This window comes from Xenopus laevis, chromosome 5L (assembly GCF_017654675.1).
Source record: "Xenopus laevis strain J_2021 chromosome 5L, Xenopus_laevis_v10.1, whole genome shotgun sequence".
Classification (NCBI taxonomy): domain Eukaryota; kingdom Metazoa; phylum Chordata; class Amphibia; order Anura; family Pipidae; genus Xenopus; species Xenopus laevis.
In genome coordinates, this window is record NC_054379.1 from 54,188,589 (window position 1) to 54,207,413 (window position 18,825).

An 18,825-nucleotide genomic window follows, 5' to 3' on the forward strand; every position below is an offset into this window, starting at 1 on the left:
AGACTTGGTCTGAAATAAAGGAAAAAAGATATACAAAGCTAGATTTCTCCCTAACTATCCATGGTAACTACCAAAAACCTGCTCAATAACAATCTGCAAGTCCCCCTGAATGAAATGATACCCCCTATGTATGGATACACATAGAGACGCAGCCACCAAACACCCTAAAACAGGAGCAATGCAGAAGGGCAATTGCAGTTGAAAATCTGGGGGCTGCGCTCTATGTGTACTACTTGCGGTTTTTCAGTCTAAACACCCCCAAACTCTGAAATAACCCCCACAAACCATATATTACCGTAAAGTGCACTTCTTCAGCTATTCAAAGACGCCATTCTTGCTTTTCTACACGGAGAATTGTGGCCGCAGTCCTTCGCAGAAGTCCGAGACTTGGTCTGAAATAAAGGAAAAAGATATACAAAGCTAGATTTCTCCCTAACTATCCATGGTAACTACCAAAAACCTGCTCAATAACAATCTGCAAGTCCCCCTGAATGAAATGATACCCCCTATGTATGGATACACATAGAGACGCAGCCACCAAACACCCCAAAACAGGAGCAATGCAGAAGGGCAATTGCAGTTGAAAATCTGGGGGCTGCGCTCTATGTGTACTACTTGTGGTTTTTCAGTCTAAACACCCCCAAACTCTGAAATAACCCCCACAAACCATATATTACCGTAAAGTACACTTCTTCAGCTATTCAAAGACACCATTCTTGCTTTTCTACACGGAGAATTGTGGCCGCAGTCCTTCGTAGAAGTCCGAGACTTGGTCTGAAATAAAGGAAAAAAGATATACAAAGCTAGATTTCTCCCTAACTATCCATGGTAACTACCAAAAACCTGCTCAATAACAATCTGCAAGTCCCCCTGAATGAAATGATACCCCCTATGTATGGATACACATAGAGACACAGCCACCAAACACCCCAAAACAGGGACAATGCATAATATTGGGGCTGCGAATTTATATGAGGTTCTCAACTTTTCTCATCCTAAACTGCACCTTTTCTGTTAAACCCCCACAAACCATATATTTTGAAAAGTACACTTCATTAGATATTCAAAGATGCCATTCTTACTTTTCTACACGGAGAATTGTGGCCGCAGTCCTTCGTAGAAGTCCGAGACTTGGCCTGAAATAAAGGAAAAAAGATATACAAAGCTAGATTTCTCCCTAAGTATCCATGGTAACTACCAAAAACCTGCTCAATAACAATCTGCAAGTCCCCTGAATGAAATGATACCCCCTATGTATGGATACACATAGAGACACAGCCACAAAACACTCCAAAACAGGGACAATGCATAATATTGGGGCTGCGAATTTATACGAGGTTCTCAACTTTTCTAATCCTAAACTGCACCTTTTCTGTTAAATAACCCCCACAAACCATATATTTTTGAAAAGTACACTTCATTAGATATTCAAAGATGCCATTCTTACTTTTCTACACGGAGAATTGTGGCCGCAGTCCTTCGTAGAAATCCGAGACTTGGTCTGAAATAAAGGAAAAAAAGATATACAAACTTAGATTTCCCCCTAAGTTTCCATGGTAACTAACAAAAACCTGCTCAATAACAATCTGCAAGTCCCCTGAATAAAATGATACCCCATATGTATGCATAAACATAGAGACACAGCCACCAAACATCCCAAAACAGGGACAATGCGTAATATTGGTGCTGTGAATTTAGGTGCATGTATCCATATATCATCTGAAACTGTCCCTTACTGATGAAATAACCCCCAAAAACTAAGATTTCTTGAAAATAAACACCTTCAACTATTCAGAGATGCCATTCATGCTTTACTGCGTGGAGAATTTTGGCCACATTCTGCATTGCAGAACTCTGCTTTGGTCTGAAATAAAGGAAAAGATAGTATACAAAGTTAAGATTTATCTCCCAGGGAATTTTGGGAGCACTTTATGGATCTGCATCTGGGTGCTACTACCCCAAAATATATTTCACTCACCTATTCGGATATATTGTAGTGGAGTGTCTTTGAGTTCCATCTGTCCTGTGGTGTTACGATACGAATTCCTTTGCTTCTTCCTACACTATTTCGCCAATGACAAAATCTGTACCACATTTACAAATACATTTTCCAACAGAAACCATAGTAAATTTGGCCCATAAATTATGCAAGTGTCCTAAGAAGTTTAGGAATTTAGGTGGCAACAATGAGGATTGGGGCATTAGCAGCTGAAATACTCACAAATCCAGAGATACCTAAATCTACAAAAACAAATGCAAATGTTGCTCAGAAATACAGACAAAACTATAGATAACTGCGCTGATAGACGAGCTTTTGAGGTGCCAGTAAAATAAAAGACTTGTAGCATCAGCATTAGAGATGCACATCATCCCACGTATTCATCACGCACCACAAGTTCTATCGTGTGCCCTCTCGCCAACCAGCACCTCATTTTGCTATTTACCACCAGCGCAATAGAAGTGCTATCCATAACACAACTGGTCTAAAACACCATTGCTCAACACAAAAGCTGAATGCCTAGACTAAGAACAATTGGAGTAGACACTCGCACACCCGTTGTGCAGGTATATAGCTTTGCTCGGTGCACAGTGAATGGAGGATACGGTGGCCTCCTAGTAACGTCTTGTATCTGCAGGGCAAGCCCTAGCAAAGGTTTTTACTGCGGTGGCACCACGGCAGTAAAAACCTTTGCAAGGGCTTGCCCTGCAGATACAAGTCTCGTGTGCTAGTGTGGTTTTTTGATTTAGACTAAGAACAAAACTACATACAAGTTTTTACTGCTACATTGCACTGCTCACCCAGTGCCAAATCCTATATAAAAAAATCAAAGATCACTACTATACAGAAAAAAAACTGTCATTGTTTGCCTTGTCAAACTTTTTTTTTTATTAACAACATCTATACCTAGTTATAAGCGAAGTAGGGACCTGCCAAAATGTTAGATCTCAATAGGGGGGCTTGAATCTGAAAAACCACTCCACAAAAAAAAACAAAAAAAAGAAAAGTATCACTCTGCCAGCACACCTAAACAGCTACTGCTAGCATGTGCATAAAACCTAGAGCATGCCAAGTTTACTATACAGATTTACTAAATCCTTTTACCACCAACAAACCCAGAGAGCCCTAACCTACCAACACAATACAGAATTCAAGCCCTCTCGTAGTGTACCACAGTGTGGTACACCTCAAAACAGGGTTCGAAACACAAAGCAGGCTTGCTAGGACACTTGGGACAAAAATACCGCACATCTTTTCTAACACCCCTGGAACGGCAAACCTTACAAGCTCTCTGGGCATATCTTTTATTAGGAGTTGGTGGAATTTGGGCAATGAAATGCTTACCCACCATTCGGGCAACATTGTCATTGCCAGGCATTTCTGGAACCTCCTGTAAATCACCAAACAAAAGGGCAGGGAGCAGCTGCAGCAGATAATTGTAAAAACTCAATTTTGGGCCTGGTACTGCCGTTTTGTAAACGACATAAGAATTATAAAGGGCCATTTGGATCATATAAATTGCGGCTTTTTTGTACCAGGCCCTGGTTTTTCTGGTGGCGTCGTAATAAGTTTGGATTTGGTCGGTTTTATCGACGCCACCCATATGCTTACTATATTCTTTACAACAGAGTGGCTTTGATTTTGCGGGCCTATCACCACTTCTGTGTTGGACAACTACACTCTCATTGTGGATAGTAGTAAGCATAAAAACATTTTTGGTGTCTGCAAATTTTAATGCCAGGAGCTCATCGCTTCTTAGAGCATGTACTTCTCCACGTTTCAATTTCTTATCCACCAGTTCCTTGGGCAGTCCTCTGCGGTTACGCCTAACAGTGCCACAAGCTGGGGTGTCCAACCAGTAAAGGGTTCTGAATAAGGGGATGCTTGTGTAAAAGTTATCCACGTATAAGTGGTAACCTTGGCCCAACAGTGGAGATATGAGCTCCCAGACAATTTTACCACTGACAGTCAAGTCAAGGGGACAGCCGGGGGGGTCCAAATTAGTGTCCTTTCCCTCGTAGATCATGAAAAAACTAGTATAGCCCGAGCTGCTTTCACAGAGTTTGTAAAATTTCATCCCATATCGAGCACGCTTACTAGGGATGTATTGGCGAAATTTTAGGCGCCCTTTGAAGAGCAAAAGGGACTCGTCCACACATATATTTTGGGAGGGGGAGTAGACCTCTGTGAAGCGCTGAGACAGGCTATCTATAAGGGGCCTCAATTTGTAAAGCCTGTCGTAACCGGGCTCATTAGGGGGAACAGCCGCTGCATTGTCGTTAAAATGAAGAAACCGCAGTAAAATTTGATAACGGTTTCTTGGCATAACGGCTGAAAAAAGAGGGATGGAAAGGACTGTAGTGGTATCCCAGTATGAAGCTAAGGTGTTGCGTTCTACGAGTCCCATTGCCAATGTGAGCGCCAGGAATCTTTTGATTTCATTTACAGTAGTGGGATACCACGCCTGGGCTCTTGAATACCCTGGTATAGGGTGGCTGGCAAGATACTGCTCAGCGTATAAATTTGTGTAATGGACCATGTCCTGTAGGATGGCCTCTGTGATAAAAAGATTGAAGAAATCTAGGATTTCAAAGTTAGTGGTGTCCACCTTGACGCCCGTGACTGCAGTGAATGGGGGAATTTCAGGGGCATAATTACAGGGAGGCCCCCACATAGGCGCTCCAACTGCTGCATCACCACTACCCTCACCCTCTTCTACCTCCATGGGTGCATCTGGCACACTGCCACCAGCCTCTCCCTCTTCTTCTACTTCTTCAGCAGTAAGTGTGCCGCCACTACTAGCCTCTGCGCTAATAGTGCTGCTATCACCAACCTCTGATTCATCAGTAGAGTCATTAGATGGGACATACTCCGAATCAGAATTGCTAAATTCCTCTGAGCTGGAGTCCTCACAATACCTAGCCGCTTCTGCAGCGGTATAAAACCGTTTGGCCATTGTGCCAGAAAAATACAGACCACTGCAAAACTAGTAACAACTGCAAAGCAAGAAGCTCCTAAATCCAATCCAGCAAGATTTGACCAACTGCTAATACAAACAACCAGAAAAAAAAGGCAGCAAGATCTGACCAACAGTTAACCACTGCTAAAACAAACAACCAGAAGAAAAAGGAAAAAAAAGAAGGCAGCAAGATCTGACCAACAGTTAACCACTGCTAAAACAAACAACCAGAAGAAAAAGGAAAAAAAAGAAGGCAGCAAGATCTGACCAACAGTTAACCACTGCTAAACAAACAACCAGAAGAAAAAGGAAAAAAAAGAAGGCAGCAAGATCTGACCAACAGTTAACCACTGCTAAACAAACAACCAGAAGAAAAAGAAAAAAAAGAAGGCAGCAAGATCTGACCAACAGTTAACCACTGCTAAAACAAACCAGAAGAAAAAGGAAAAAAAAGAAGGCAGCAAGATCTGACCAACAGTTAACCACTGCTAAACAAACAACCAGAAGAAAAAGAAAAAAAGAAGGCAGCAAGATCTGACCAACAGTTAACCACTGCTAAAACAACCAGAAGAAAAAGGAAAAAAAAGAAGGCAGCAAGATCTGACCAACAGTTAACCACTGCTAAAACAAACAACCAGAAGAAAAAGAAAAAAAAGAAGGCAGCAAGATCTGACCAACAGTTAACCCCTGCTAAAATAAACAACAAGAATAAAAAAAAAAAAGAAGGCAGCAAGATCTGACCAACAGTTAACCCCTGCTAATACAAACACCAAGAAGAAGGAAAAAAAGAAGGCAGCAAGATTTGACCAACAGTTAACCCCTGCTAATACAAACAATCAGAAGAAGAAAAAAAACTAGAACTTGAACTCCTTCCAGAAATCTACAGAATAGATTACAGACAAGACACTGCACGTGCCCAAAATCGAAAAGAATCTTTTGGGGGCACTAAACAAGCAAACAGGGCAAAGGAACAGTCTGGAATAAAATCACCCAAAGCACTAAAACCAACAGCTATTGGAATGAAATCGGGGGCCAGAAACCTAAACCAACCAGCGTCACTGCAAACAACTTTTTTTGGGGCACTAAACAAGTAGCAAAGGGCAATGCAAATGAAAAACAGAATAAAACAACAAAATGTAATAAAAATCAGCTAAAGCAATAAAAACCAACAGCTATTGGAATGAAATCAGGGGCCAGAAACCTAGACCAACCAGCGTCACTGCAAAGGCAAACTTTTTTGGGGGCACTAAACAAGCAGCAAAGGGCAAAGCAGAATAAAACAACAAAATATAAGAAAAAAAACTAGAACTTGAACTCCTTCCAGAAATCTACAGAATAGATTACAGACAAGACACTGCACGTGCCCAAAATCGAAAAAGAACCTTTTGGGGGCACTAAACAAGCAAACAGGGCAAAGGAACAGTCTGGAATAAAATCACCCAAAGCACTAAAACCAACAGCTATTGGAATGAAATCGGGGGCCAGAAACCTAAACCAACCAGCGTCACTGCAAACAACTTTTTTTGGGGCACTAAACAAGTAGCAAAGGGCAATGCAAATGAAAAACAGAATAAAACAACAAAATGTAATAAAAATCAGCTAAAGCACAAAAACCAACAGCTATTGGAATGAAATCAGGGGCCAGAAACCTAGACCAACCAGCGTCACTGCAAAGGCAAACTTTTTTGGGGGCACTAAACAAGCAGCAAAGGGCAAAGCAGAATAAAACAACAAAATATAATAAAAATCAGCTAAGACAATAAAAATAACAGCTATTGGAATGAAATTGGTGGTTAGAAACCTTGATCCACCAACGTCACTGTAAAGGCACCAAACAGCAAATAAAAGTGAAAATGCAATATAATAGATATAAAACACAAAGCAACAATGAAAATGGTAAAAAACTGCAAAAATACAATAAAATAAAGCAGATAATTATAGAACAAGAGTAGAAATAAAGTTTTAGCAAAAAAAAAACCAACTACTAAAGAAAGCAAAGAAAGAAAGAAAAGAAAAGAAGTATAGGGGAAAGAAAAAGTGTAGAAGTGTGAGTGTGTGTGTGAGTGTGTGTGTGAGTGTGAGTGTGTGCTTGGCAAAGATGCCTGTAAGTGTGTGAGTGTACAAAAGTGTGCTAAATGATAAAGACAGAAGAAAAAAATATTCAAAAAAAAAAAAACAAATTTAGAGAGATTAGAAGGAAACAAGTAAAATAAAAGGTGTAAGGGTGTTGTAGTTCAGCTCACTGAATCCAAGGCAGGCAATCAAGGCGACCAAACCAGCAGGAGAACCGCAGGAAGGCAGCAGGAGGGCTCCAACAGACACAAGTGCGCAGTAGGAGTGAAAGGGGAGGCGTCAGGAGGGCTGGATTTATTTGGGCAGCAGGAGCGCGTCACAGCCATGCGCCCTGCGTGCGCCCTGCGCTCCTATTGGTTCCAGCGACGATCGGTGGGGAGACCGGTGAGTATGACCGGTTTTGCTCGTTGCCTAGGGGGTTCTGCCGGCATCTAACGTGCGCTTGCGGTTTTAAATGCAACCGCTGCGCACTGGAACCCGGAAGTGCTGGAGATCGTAGAATCTACGATCTGTGGCACTTTGGTCCTTTGATCCACAGAACGTAGATTCTACGATCTGTGGCACTTAAAGGGTTAAGGGAGACTTTCAGTGCATGGCAGAAAAGCAAAGCTGTTTATGGTTAATGAATATAATATTATTATAGCCGTGTCAGTATGTCTTGCCTTTCATTTTTATCTTGCCATTGTTGCACAGTAATTGTTTGAGAGTTTTGGGTGTCGAAATATTGAATACAGTCTAGCTGACATTAATTGACTGTGATCCCCCCTCACCCCACAGAAATTCAGAAGCAGTGATCCCTTCAATCCCTACAAACATCCAGCGACACAGTGAACTGCCCCAAATCCTGAGGTAGAGGTTTATATCAAAACATATTTAACATTCAAGTCCTTTATATCAAATATGTGCATCTTCTCCCAGTCACAATCCATTTCCTTTCTCTGTCTTGTTGTAAATGATTTAACCATTACACAACGTCCCCTGTTAGTGTCTGGTAACCTTCACGCTACACTGCACAGACTTCCATCTGAATCCCTCGCTGAGAGGAGGATGTGAAAAGAGGCGTGGCTTTTTTTTTTTTTTTTTACAGCAGCTGGACAAACATGAAGTAACCCTTCGTTTCAGAACAGATAAGGGCTGTTCCTCCCCCAAACAAAGGGCTAAACCATAGCTGACCGCGTTGCAGTCAGTGTGACATTTTGCAGGTGAAGCTGTGGAAGAGAGCGAGGAGGATGGAGACTAAAGAGTTTCAGGACGTGCACGGCGGGAAGATCACGCTGCACCAAGAAGCCCACAGCGGCTCCTGCAGGGAATTCAGTGTCGTCTGTCCCAAGCTGTCAATTCGATCCGTAACGTCATCCACCTGTGCAGTATGGCTCGTGGCATACGCTGTATTCGCTTGCACGGAGGTCTGCTGCTTTGAAAACATACCTTGTGTTTATTATCTGCTTCATTTCTATTAGGCTGTTGTGTCCTGCTTCACTCGCTTATCAAAGTTCAAGCCCCGGTAGTGTGTGTGTGTGTGGGGGGGGGGGACTAAACTTCACTCCACTAAGTAAAAACTGGCTGACTGGGTGTCAAACAGAGCCTGTATCTCCCTCTCTCCTACTTGTGACGCTGTTACAGTTCCTACAGAGCAGCATTCCACTGCCAACACTGAGTTAACAAAGTCTGTTCCTTAAAGGGGTGGTTCACCTTTAAGTTAACTTTTAGTATGTTGTAGAATGGCCAGTTCTAAGCAACTTTTCAATTGGTCTTCATTTTTTCTTTTTTACAGTTTTTTTTTAATTTACCCTCTTCTGGCTCTTTCCAACTTTCAAAAGGAGGTCACTGACCCCATCTAAACAACAAATGCTCTGTAAGGCTACACATTTATTGTTATTGCTACTTTTTATTACTCATCTTTCTATGCAGGCCCTTTCTTATCCATATTCCAATCTCTTCTTAAAATCAGTGCATGGTTGCTAGGGTAATTTGGACTCTAGCAACCCGATTACTGAAATTGCAGACTGGAAAGCTGCTGAATCAAATGATAAATAACGCAAAACCAAATATAATAAAATATAAAAACAAATTCCAAATTGTCTCAGGATTTCACTCTCTATATCATTCCAAAAGTTTATTTGAAAGATGAACAGCCCCTTTTACTGCACTAGCTCATGCTTTCCCTTTGATGGAACGCATCACCTTAGGGGAATTTATGTTCACCTCTATCCTGTAGAGTAATAAATTCTACTGATGGGATTCTTCAGTAAAGTTTGTATATACTTTCATGGCAAGAGGGTATTTCCTATTGTGTTCCTACCTCATAGAAACAGCTGAGAGACTCATGGGGAAGGCACTTTCACTTTCTTGCTAGTTGGAAACACCAATAGAAATCATACTTGTGCAATGACATATCTGCAGGGGTAACTACAGAGGAAGCAGACCCTGTGGCAGCAGGGGTATAGGAGGAGGTATATTAATGAGCAATTTCAACATATATTGATAAAAAAGTACAACCTCTGGATAAATTGGAGACCCTAAAATTTATTTGCTGAGAGGCCCAGTAGCATCTAGTTACGCCACTGCATGTCTGCATTCTGGAACGCAGTTAACAGAGTGTACTTACAGAAATCACCGCCATTCAGTCTGGCCAGGCTCACGCAGCTGTATATATGTATCGTACTTCATGCAGGCAAGCACATTATAGTACAATAGGACATATATAACTGTCACACACCATGCCCACATCTAAATTGGCCTAGTGACTACCAGGGAATAATAGGAAAATAATGTTGATGAAATGATTATTAGTGTACATTGGCAGAATAACATTTAGTGACACCCACACAAATGCCGCATACAGGCAGACAAAGTGGTGCTCTCACTTTTATATGAAGCAAAATGCACCACTAGGTAGTGAAAACTAGGGATGCACCGAATCCACTATTTTGGATTCGGCCGAACCCCCGAATCCTTCTCGAAATATTTGGCCTAATACAGAACCGAATCCTAATTTGCATATGCAAATTAGGGGTGGGAAGGGGAAAACAATTTTTACTTCCTTGTTTTATGACATAAAGTCATTCCCTCCCTGCCCCTAATTTGCATATGCAAATTAGGATTCGGTTAGGCTAGGCAGAAGGATTCGGCCGAATCCTGGCTGAATCCCGAACCGAATCCTGGATTCGGTGCATCCCTAGTGAAAACCCTGTGCCCTAAAAGATGCAAGTTTTCAAGGGTATTTTCCATTGAATTGTCAGGTTAAAAAAACCTTTTTTTTTCTTTAAATGCTTGAATTGTTGGGGAGGGGGTTTGGAGCAATTTGAGGTCTTTTTTTCCTATTATTTCGAGTTTTCATGGGGTTCATCCTGAATTCATTGAGTTTCTTTTAATAAATTTTTTTTTTAAAATTAGAAAGCATTCAAGTTATTCGTTCATTCGAGGTAGGACAAGGGGGATGCCTACGTTGGCGTCGGCTTATAAGACCCAGTAACTGACAAAAGATGTGTATACACAATTGGAGTTTCATTGAGAAGTGAACATGAAATATTGTTTTGTTTTTTTTTGTACTGTAGAAGAGTAGCTATAACTAACCACTTCTTTATCTGTTTTCCTATATAGAACACACTTGTTTTGTCTGCTGCAATCATGTGCACCATTTTTGGCCTGCTACTCTACCTCCATTTCATGAAGATTGACCAGGAGTCTGTACTGCTCATCGGCAGCCTTGGAATTCAGTTGACAACCTCATTTGCGTCGGGTAAAGAAAGCACAGTGTTCATAGAAATGTGCAGAGTTAAAGATGTTGTTATCAATGAAGCATTCTTTATGGTAGGAGACCATTTTTTACATAATCAAAATAGCATATATAAGGGACACTATCACAATTCTCTCTTTAAAAAATGTTTTTTTTTTCTTAAAATGATAATGTCCTATTGCCTTAAAAGACCAGGAAACGTAAAACACTTGGAGTGTAAAACACAGAAAATAACCTTAGGTATGGAAGATGGCCTTCCTGTAATTCAGAGCTCTCTGGATAACTGGTTTGTGGACAAGGGATCCCATATATGTATTTATAAAAATTAGAAGGTTCAGACTTTATTTTAAATCAGAAACTATTGGGATTTGGCTGAACCAACTCTAAAGCAGGCCATAGATGCAAAGATCTGATTGTTAGAATCCTCGAACAATCTGACTTATCGGACTTCCCCATCTCTTGATCTGACACTAACCTTTCAGATCAAATAAAGTAGTAAAAGAACAGATCAGCCGATGTTCTGCCCCTACAGCAATCGTACGAAAGTTACGTCCGACAAAAGCTAGTCTCCCACTGAAGATTGTCAGATCGGCAATACACGCAGCCTACAGAAATTTTCTAACCTGTCAAGGATTCGTATGATTGGATCTTAAGGGGGTTATTTATCAATGGTCGAGTTTGTGAGTTTTTTTTACATCCAATAAACTCACAACTCAAATGTTTGCTTATTTATGAAAAACCCTAAATGTAAAAAACTCGATTGTATGCAATCAGGGGAAAAAACTCAAAAAACTATTAATGATCAAATTAGATCCCCAGCAAAGACAGGTCTGTTAATCAACTGAGTTGTCTTACATTGTATCAACAGTCTGAGCCATCGGGACAGAACTAGAAAGGGACAGACAAACACCGCTTTCAATAGAAATAAATACACATACAGTGGTGTGAAAAACTATTTGCCCCCTTCCTGATTTCTTATTCTTTTGCATGTTTGTCACACAAAATGTTTCTGATCATCAAACACATTTAACTATTGGTCAAAGATAACACAAGTAAACACAAAATGCAGTTTTTTAATGAGGGTTTTTATTATTTAGGGAGAAAAGAAATCCAAACCTGTATGAAAAAGTAATTGCCCCCTGAACCTAATAACTGGTTGGGCCACCCTTAGCAGCAATAACTGCAATCAAGCGTTTGCGATAACTTGCAACGAGTCTTTTACAGCGCTCTGGAGGAATTTTGGCCCACTCATCTTTGCAGAATTGTTGTAATTCAGCTTTATTTGAGGGTTTTCTAGCATGAACCGCCTTTTTAAGGTCATGCCACAACATCTCAATAGGATTCAGGTCAGGACTTTGACTAGGCCACTCCAAAGTCTTCATTTTGTTTTTCTTCAGCCATTCAGAGGTGGATTTGCTGGTGTGTTTTGGGTCATTGTCCTGCTGCAGCACCCAAGATCGCTTCAGCTTGAGTTGACGAACAGATGGCCGGACATTCTCCTTCAGGATTTTTTGGTAGACAGTAGAATTCATGGTTCCATCTATCACAGCAAGTCTTCCAGGTCCTGAAGCAGCAAAACAACCCCAGACCATCACACTACCACCACCATATTTTACTGTTGGTATGATGTTCTTTTTCTGAAATGCTGTGTTACTTTTACGCCAGATGTAACGGGACGCGCACCTTCCAAAAAGTTCAACTTTTGTCTCGTCGGTCCACAAGGTATTTTCCCAAAAGTCTTGGCAATCATTGAGATGTTTTTTAGCAAAATTGAGACGAGCCTTAATGTTCTTTTTGCTTAAAAGTGGTTTGCGCCTTGGAAATCTGCCATGCAGGCCATTTTTGCCCAGTCTCTTTCTTATGGAGGAGTCGTGAACACTGACCTTAATTGAGGCAAGTGAGGCCTGCAGTTCTTTAGATGTTGTCCTGGGGTCTTTTGTGGCCTCTCGGATGAGTTGTCTCTGCGCTCTTGGGGTAATTTTGGTCGGCCGGCCATTCCTGGGAAGGTTCACCACTGTTCCATGTTTTTGCCATTTGTGGATAATGGCTCTCACTGTGGTTCGCTGGAGTCCCAAAGCTATAGAAATGGCTTTATAACCTTTGAAATTGAACTCAGGTGTGATAAACCACAGTTAAGTTATTTTTTAACAAGGGGGGGCAATCACTTTTTCACACAGGCCCATGTAGATTTGGAGTTTTTTTTCTCCCTTAATAACGTAAACCTTCATTTAAAAACTGCATTTTGTGCTCAATTATGTTATCTTTGACTAATAGTTAACGGTTTATGATGAGCAGAAACATTTAAGTGTGACAAACATGCAAAAGAATAAGAATTCAGGAAGGGGGCAAATATTTTTTCACACCACTGTAACTTAAACCATAGGAAAAATTGTAATGAATGTATATTTCAAAGTTGCTAATAATTCTGTTTTCTGTTATTTGGCAAAAAATATTTTTTGGGTTGACAATTCCCTTTAATTGAAAGTAGCTGATTTCTGCATATGTAGTTGTTATACCATAGTTATATTACTTGTGAGGTTAAATAGAAATGTATTTTTCACGTTTTGTGGGAAATCTTGAAAACATTACCTATGGAGATCAGCAAAGTTATATTTAAGATCTGTATTATACAACATATTTTTCTTCTTTTTCCTTCTAACTTGCTACCTAACTACTATCTGGTTTCTTTCAGCAAAAGGTTGTCTACTACTTATGCATACTGCTTAAAGATCCCACAGACCCAAAAGGAATTTCAGAAATTGTGCCTGTGTTTCAGGTAAGGAAATGAATTTGTAAGGGTCTGTAACAGGGGGAAAAAGTAGCCAGGGCTCAGTACACCAGGTGGAGGGTCACTATGGCCACATCTAGCACTAAAGTTAGTGTGTGCCAACACAACCATTATTTCTACACCCCAAGTAGGTAAGAGGAAACTACTTTCAAAATTTAACATTCTACAGGATCTGTTGCCATTGCCTTGGCAGAAAAGGGGAACATGTACCTTTGGATATCTCAAAAGTGAGTGGTCTGGCCCAAATACATTTTGTTAATCGAGTTGAATATTTCTATTTCTGTAGGTGCATTCTTTGATAGGAAGGTACTATAAACACTTGTTAAAGTTATGGTTTTTTTAGCTTTGGTATATCCTAGAAGAGAGAAGGGACCTGTCATTTTATAGGTTTTTTTTTTTATTGGTCAGTCAGTCTTTCGTACCAGAAGGAGGAATAGCGCTAAACCATGCTGTGTGTTTGATGATATAGATTTGGAGAAAATGCATAAGTATGCATCTACTAGGCTAATTGCACACCAGAATGTTCTCCACCTGTGTTTCTAAGCAATCTAAGACTATCTGCTCCATGCTATAAGTGTACACACAGAGTGGATTTTGTTGCAAAATGCATACTTTCACATTTTCTTGATAAAATCTGCTTTGTGTGTGTACACTGGCTGTTGTTGTGCCTGTCAGTGCAGTTACAGCAACAAGCAGATGGGAGCGGATCCACTCGCCTTTTTCCCCGCATGTCTATCTATGCAATTGTTCTTAAAGGGCCACTAGACCTTATATTTAATATACTTATTACAGGGAGAGTTCTATTTACAGACCTATTTGAGTGATCATGCATCAGTGATAACATACCATATCCCTGCTCTGCTAGGCCACACCTATTAGCAGTGTAGGGAAAACTAAAGTCCTTTAAAGGAGTAACCTGCTTTAAAAATGGCAAAAGTAATACAATCTATTTGCTTAAGTTGGCCATATACTGTGAGATACACTTGTTTGGCGACATCTCCAAAGTGTACCTGATTTGATTTGGGTACCCAAGAGCTGGCTCCAGGGATGAATGATTGAATTATACAGAGGGCATAGAGAAGCCAGTTGATGAAGAATACATTGACACAATGACAGGTTTAACAAACCTGCAAATAAATAAGCAGTTGACTCAGTCTGGAGGGACCATCTCATACCTTTTATTGCCATATATGGCCAGCTATTTTCTTCTGTTTCAGGCAACCATTTTATGAAAATGAAATAACCTGTTTTTTTTTTTTAAACATTTTCTGTTTTCCATATACAGAGCTCCAAGCCCCGAATGGATTGTCTGGTAGAGGTTTACAGAAGTTGTCAGGAGATCTTATCTGTAAAGAGCTGTAAAGAAGAAAATACAGACTAACCTTGGATATGATGGAAACTGTGTAGTAAAGTGACACACAATTGTAGGAGATCCTGTTCCATTTATTTTCTATTGCTTGCTTGAGAGTCATAACTTTGAATGCAGGACATTCTCGTTGGGATTTACAATTACGGTATTCCCAAGGTTGGATTTAGGTTACTTAATTTAGTTAATTTAAATTGATCTTAATTAACTTAATTTTAGTTAATTTATGTAACTGTCAGAAGAATTCAATATTTACTATGATGTTCAGAATTTTAAAAAAATCTACAAAGCTTTAATTGATATTTTATTCCATTTATATTTTCACTTGCTTATGATTTTTTTTGGATTTGACTCTTTCTCCTTTGGATGAATATACTGGAGTCTGTGGAAGGGTTTTCTATGACCAGTGATCAGCATTTAAGGGGCTATTATTATACTGGTTACAGTTTCTGAGGCAAATCCTGAGGTGCCGTTATTATGCTGGTTACAGTTTCTGAGGCAAATCCTGAGTAATTTCTATAAATACATAAATACATTCTTTCTAGGCTTACGTGTAACATATTTGCCAGTTTTTGTGATAAGCTGTTTTATGGTACCCATTTCTGTTTATGGTTTCAGTAATGTGATCCGTTACATTGTGCCCACACTTTCTTGGAGCCAGATGTCCAGGCAAAGGGGATATATGTTTTTTATGCTTTATTGTCTTTATGTAGTGTGGGTAAAAGTAACTGTAGGGTTACTGCATTTTACAAAATCCACCAGTAAAATCAATTGTCAGAAAACTGATGGACAAAAAAACAACACAGAGAGGAGCCTTAGGAGAGGGCTTTCTTTTTTGACAGAGAGCCGACCTGAACCTGCCCATCACTATTAGGTGCTGAAGTAGGCCATCAGTCGCCTTATTAAAGCTCCAAACAAGTGAGGAACACCAAAACTAAGGTGCTGTAAAATATGCTCTAGTATATCGAAGAGTTTTTCTCTACTTCCATGGGCAGACTGAGTAATGGCCATTATTTGCTAGTACTTACCTGTTCTTAATTAAGGGATTGTCATGCACAGCATAAAAGTAGATCCCGGGATTAAAAATAGCCTGTATAGCTCTGAAAAGGAAAATAAATGAGTAAGATAGACCCAAGCCACAGTTTAAATTCTATTCTGGCAGCTGCAGTGCAAGAAGTTTAAATAATGAATGAATAAATGCACAAATATTAAAAGAACAAACAAAGAACAATTGCAGATTTGTACTGTGTATCGCTGTGTACATCATACTAAATATTTAGTTCACACTGCCCATTTCAGTGTCTTTCCTGTTTCAGTTTGCACTGCTGCACTACCAGTAAGCTTTCCCCTTAAGCTGGCCGTAGATGCAAAGATCCGATCGTTCGAATCCTGGAATGATCGGACTTCCCCATCTCCCGATCTGCCACTAACCATTCAGACCAAATAAAGTAGTAAAAGAACAGATCAGCCGATGTTCTGCCCCTGACCGCAATCATATGAAAGTTATGTCCGACAAAAGTTGGTGACAGTCTCCCACTGAAGATCATCCAATCGGCAATACATGTAGAGAAATTATCGGCAGCCAACAGAAATCTTTTAACCTGGCTGATCGACCAAATGACAGATCTCCATGGGGCGAAAAATGTCGGGACTCTCCACACACGGTCTGAAAATCGTATGAATTGAGGATTCGTACGATCGGATCTTTGCGTCTATGGCCAGCTTTAGTCACAGATTCAGGCAACCTATGGTGAAGTCTATTTCTACCCACTTACATGTAGCAGCTATGAATCTGACATGGTTATATTGTTGTTACTGAGATAATCTGAGGAGGCCCCAAGCACACCAAAGATATCAGATTCATCATCTCCCATAATACCTATTTACCTCCTGTCTGACCCAGAGAACCCAGCTCCTTAAAAACCTCCATTTTGCTTCAGATATCTGTATTTTCTCCTATTTTTCCAATTCCAGTTAGTCTAATCCTGTACCAGTATGGGATCTGTTATCCAGAAAGCCCCCAATGTATGGAAAGTCTGTATTCCATAGACTCCATTTTATTTAAATAATCCATATTTTTAAAATTACATTTTCTCTGTAATAATAAAACACTACTTTGTATTTGATTCCAAGTAAGATAGAATTAATCCTTATTGGAAGCAAAACCAGCCTATGGGTTTAATGTTTACATGATTCTTTAGCAGACTTAAGGTATGAAGATCCAAATTACAGAAAGAAAAAGTCCAGGTTAGAGTGCTGCAGTGGGTTGGGTACCCACGGATTACCCACAAAAAAAAACAGGTAAACTGCGTGTAGAACTTTCAGGTGTGGGTATAGACGCAGGTTGGCGCTTCTGCGAGTCTTAAATAAATAGTGAGTTTTACTCCTTTACTGACCATGTTTACTTCTAATGATTTGACTTCCGGTATTCAGCGGCAGAACTTCCTGTTGTTGATGGTCAGTGGATTGGGTTCCGCATAAGGCACTTGCGGGTAAAAATGCGGGTCTGGGTCGTGTTTCAAAAATTGATCCGCACAGGAATCTACCCTGGTCCCATACCTACAATATCTTTGAAGTGAAATCCACCCCAAAACTGCAGTGCAAATTCAAGCTGATTGGCCGCTTTGATGCTCAAGCCACTAATATTTCCAGGTGCCTTTGCAAAGATTGCTGGTCAGTGCAATCAATGGGTAAAAACACTCTTTACAAGATTCGCTAAGATATACTTATATGTCTAATTTACTTGTGTAAGAATAATGTTTTTACATTTAACAAATCTACCCAAGCTACAGTACATGGCTATGTGCAACAGAGGCATTTATCTTAAGAATCACCCCTAACCAGTTAATGAATGTGTTACAGTAGCAGAACATAATTTCTTTAGCTCAATACCATACCATTGATTGCTATCGACACTTTAGCCAATTATTCATGTACATTTAGAATTCACATGATTAACACCAGTCATTTATATTGCAGTCATGAACAGGTCCCATCTGCTACAACATCACTGACTGATTTTCAGCATTTAAAAATAAGTGAGTATATGAGAGATGAGAGGTGTGATCTCCTAAGCATACAGCATGGGTAGAAAGTTACAGTCAGCTAATGTTTCTTTCATCACTAATATAGGAACCCATACGTTTAGTATAGCCCTATGGCTTTAAAGCCCTACCTTCCCCAGTTTCTGGCCAGATGCCCATATATTTAGTTACTTAATTTACATATTTGCATTATTGTCTTACTTCACTTCAAAGGAACGGTAATACCAAAAAAAATAAAAGTGCATTAAAGTAATTAATTGATGCCCTACAATGGTACAACTGGCATGTTTGCTTCAGAAAGACTTCTATAGTTTATATAATAAACAAGCTGCTGTGTATCCATGGGAGTAGCCATTCAAGGATCAGGTTACATAGCAGAAAACACATACATACTGTAGAATACCATTGTATTCTTTCCTTCATAACTTACACTTAGCAAAGGCCCTGCCTTGTGTAACCCTTGTTCTTCTGTATAGCCAGACATTAACCTTTTATGGCCTGAGAAAGCCCAAATAGCCTTAGACTAACATGCAGAAAGACTGCATTTCCCATGGTTTATTATGAGTCCCTAATTTAAATGAGGACACTGTGTGCTACTATAAAATGCTGTGCTTCTATTTCAGTCTTTTATTCAGCCATGTATGAAGACTACAAATCATACAAAGTACTGTACAATCATTATTTGGGCTCAGCTGTACATTGTCAAAATGTAGCAGCTCTACTCCTTTATCAAAAGATTGTTCAGAAAGACTGCAACTGACAATGGTGAAGGTTTGCAGTGTTATAAAATGAGACTGGCTAAGTGGTTACTGATAAGTTAGAAATGTCTACCTCTGACATCAGAAGTTTCTGTTTAT

The 18,825-nt window shown here is 39.9% G+C and overlaps 1 protein-coding gene across 1 annotated transcript; it reads left to right on the forward strand.

The window, feature by feature from the left end:
* The first annotated feature begins 8,141 nt into the window (after positions 1–8,141).
* Positions 8,142–16,291, forward strand: pigh.L (phosphatidylinositol glycan anchor biosynthesis class H L homeolog). Its single transcript, XM_041562772.1, has 4 exons — positions 8,142–8,437; positions 10,635–10,844; positions 13,463–13,546; positions 14,844–16,291. The coding sequence occupies exons 1-4, from the start codon at positions 8,261–8,263 to the stop codon at positions 14,937–14,939; spliced, it is 567 nt and encodes a 188-aa protein (XP_041418706.1). The 5' UTR covers positions 8,142–8,260; the 3' UTR covers positions 14,940–16,291.
* Positions 16,292–18,825: the final 2,534 nt, after the last annotated feature.